The sequence below is a fragment of the Lethenteron reissneri genome, unplaced genomic scaffold, assembly GCF_015708825.2.
Source record: "Lethenteron reissneri isolate LAM-NWPU_2019-01 unplaced genomic scaffold, ASM1570882v1 scaffold_881, whole genome shotgun sequence".
In the NCBI taxonomy this organism is placed as follows: Eukaryota; Metazoa; Chordata; class Hyperoartia; order Petromyzontiformes; family Petromyzontidae; genus Lethenteron; species Lethenteron reissneri.
In genome coordinates this window covers 1-1,603 of record NW_026892419.1, presented here as the reverse complement: position 1 = coordinate 1,603, position 1,603 = coordinate 1, and the positions used below count along the sequence as shown (strand labels likewise).

The 1,603-nt window shown below is 67.9% G+C and overlaps 1 protein-coding gene across 1 annotated transcript; it reads right to left on the bottom strand.

The window, feature by feature from the left end:
* Positions 1-236: 236 nt before the first annotated feature.
* On the bottom strand, positions 237-732 carry LOC133340208 (homeobox protein orthopedia B-like; the record flags this gene model as incomplete). Its single annotated transcript, XM_061548235.1, is given in 3 exon segments — positions 237-508; positions 511-684; positions 687-732. Coding segments are annotated over 3 exon segments (492 nt in total), but the record flags the coding sequence as incomplete, so codon positions are not given.
* Positions 733-1,603: the final 871 nt, after the last annotated feature.

Genomic DNA, 1,603 nt, shown 5'->3' with positions numbered 1-1,603 from the left:
TCCCCTCGCGCCGGCGCCACGGAACCCCCCGGGCCCCGTCAGTCGGTCAGAGGCGGCTGGAGCCCATGGGGGCCGAGGCGACCCACCTGGCTCCGAACCGGACGAGGTCCGACTCCTTCCTACCTGGCCCCAACGCGGTCCCCTGGGGTCCGGCACCGATCCCCCAATGCCCCCCCCCACCCCCAGTTTCTTACCCTCCACCCCTTACCCCCCGTCCCCTACCCCCCCCCCTTCTGCTAGGCGAAGCTCATGGAGACCGTGTGCTCCAGGGCCTTGCGGCGCAAGGAGGCGATGCTCGTGCCCCGCCACATGTCCCCGACCTCGGGAGAGCCGCAGAGCTGCGGGGAGCCCGTGGGGACGGTGCTCACCACTTGCGGCGGCCCCGACAGCGACGTGGAGACCATCCCGGGGAACGAGGGCTGGTACAGGTGCGACTGCAGCCCGCCGCCGTTCGACAGCCCCATGTGGTTGGGGCCCCCGCCCAGACTGCACTGCGACAGGGATTGCCCATCTGGGGCTGGCGGCCCAGAGACGGCGGCAGCGGCAGCGACGAGACGCCGGACATGGCGGCGCCCCAGCGCGCGTCCCCCGCGTGGAAGGAGCACAGCGAGTCGGCCATGGAGGGAGGGAACTGCGGCAGGCCCGCGGGCGGCAGCAGCGCGCCCGGGGTGCGGAACACGTTGTCGTCTTCTTGCGCTTCTTCCACTTGGCGCGGCGGTTCTGGAACCAGACCTGCCCGGAGGGGACACGGGAGGAGGGGTCACAACCGGTGGAGGAGAGGGGTCACGGGAGGAGGGGTCACAACCGGTGGAGGAGAGGGGGTCACGGGAGGAGGGGTCACAACCGGTGGAGGAGAGGGGGTCACGGGAGGAGGGGTCACAACCGGTGGAGGAGAGGGGGTCATGGGAGGAGGGGTCACAACCGGTGGAGGAGAGGGGGTCACGGGAGGAGGGGTCACAACCGGCGGAGGAGAGGGGGTCACGGGAGGGATGGCATCGCCAGGTGAGGGTCGACTGCGCCCAGTGAAGACACGAGAGGGGCAGCAACGAGCAGGGACAGAGGGGGGGGGGGTGGCAGGACAGGATGCCCGTCACCAAGGCGAAGGCGACCAGGGGGAGGGGGGTGCAGGCGGCAGGCACGAGCAGCGAGCGGCAATCGGGGTGGGCGCGACGCCGTCCATTAACAAGGGGGCGGGGCGGGGGGGTCATTGACGTCGTGAGCGAGCCCTGTTAGCGAGCTCCTGTTAGCGAGCACCTGTTGGCGACCTCCTGTTAGCGAGCTCCTGTTAGCGACCTCCTGTTAGCGACCTCCTGTTAGCGAGCCCTGTTAGCGACCTCCTGTTAGCGAGCTCCTGTTAGCGAGCTCCTAGCGCCTGTTAGCGAGCTCCTGTTGGCGAGCACCGTTTGGCGAGGCATGCTCTTCTCTCTCTCACAGGCGCGGAAACAAGAACAAAGCCGAAGATCCCCCATCACAGACGGAGCCACTGTTATAGCAACTTCTGTTTGGGAATACCTATGAAGGCCAGAACCACACCCAGCCGCCTTTGTGTCCCCAATGCAGATGTGTATACACCTTGTCGACGGAGGGGAGGCTCAGGACCGAT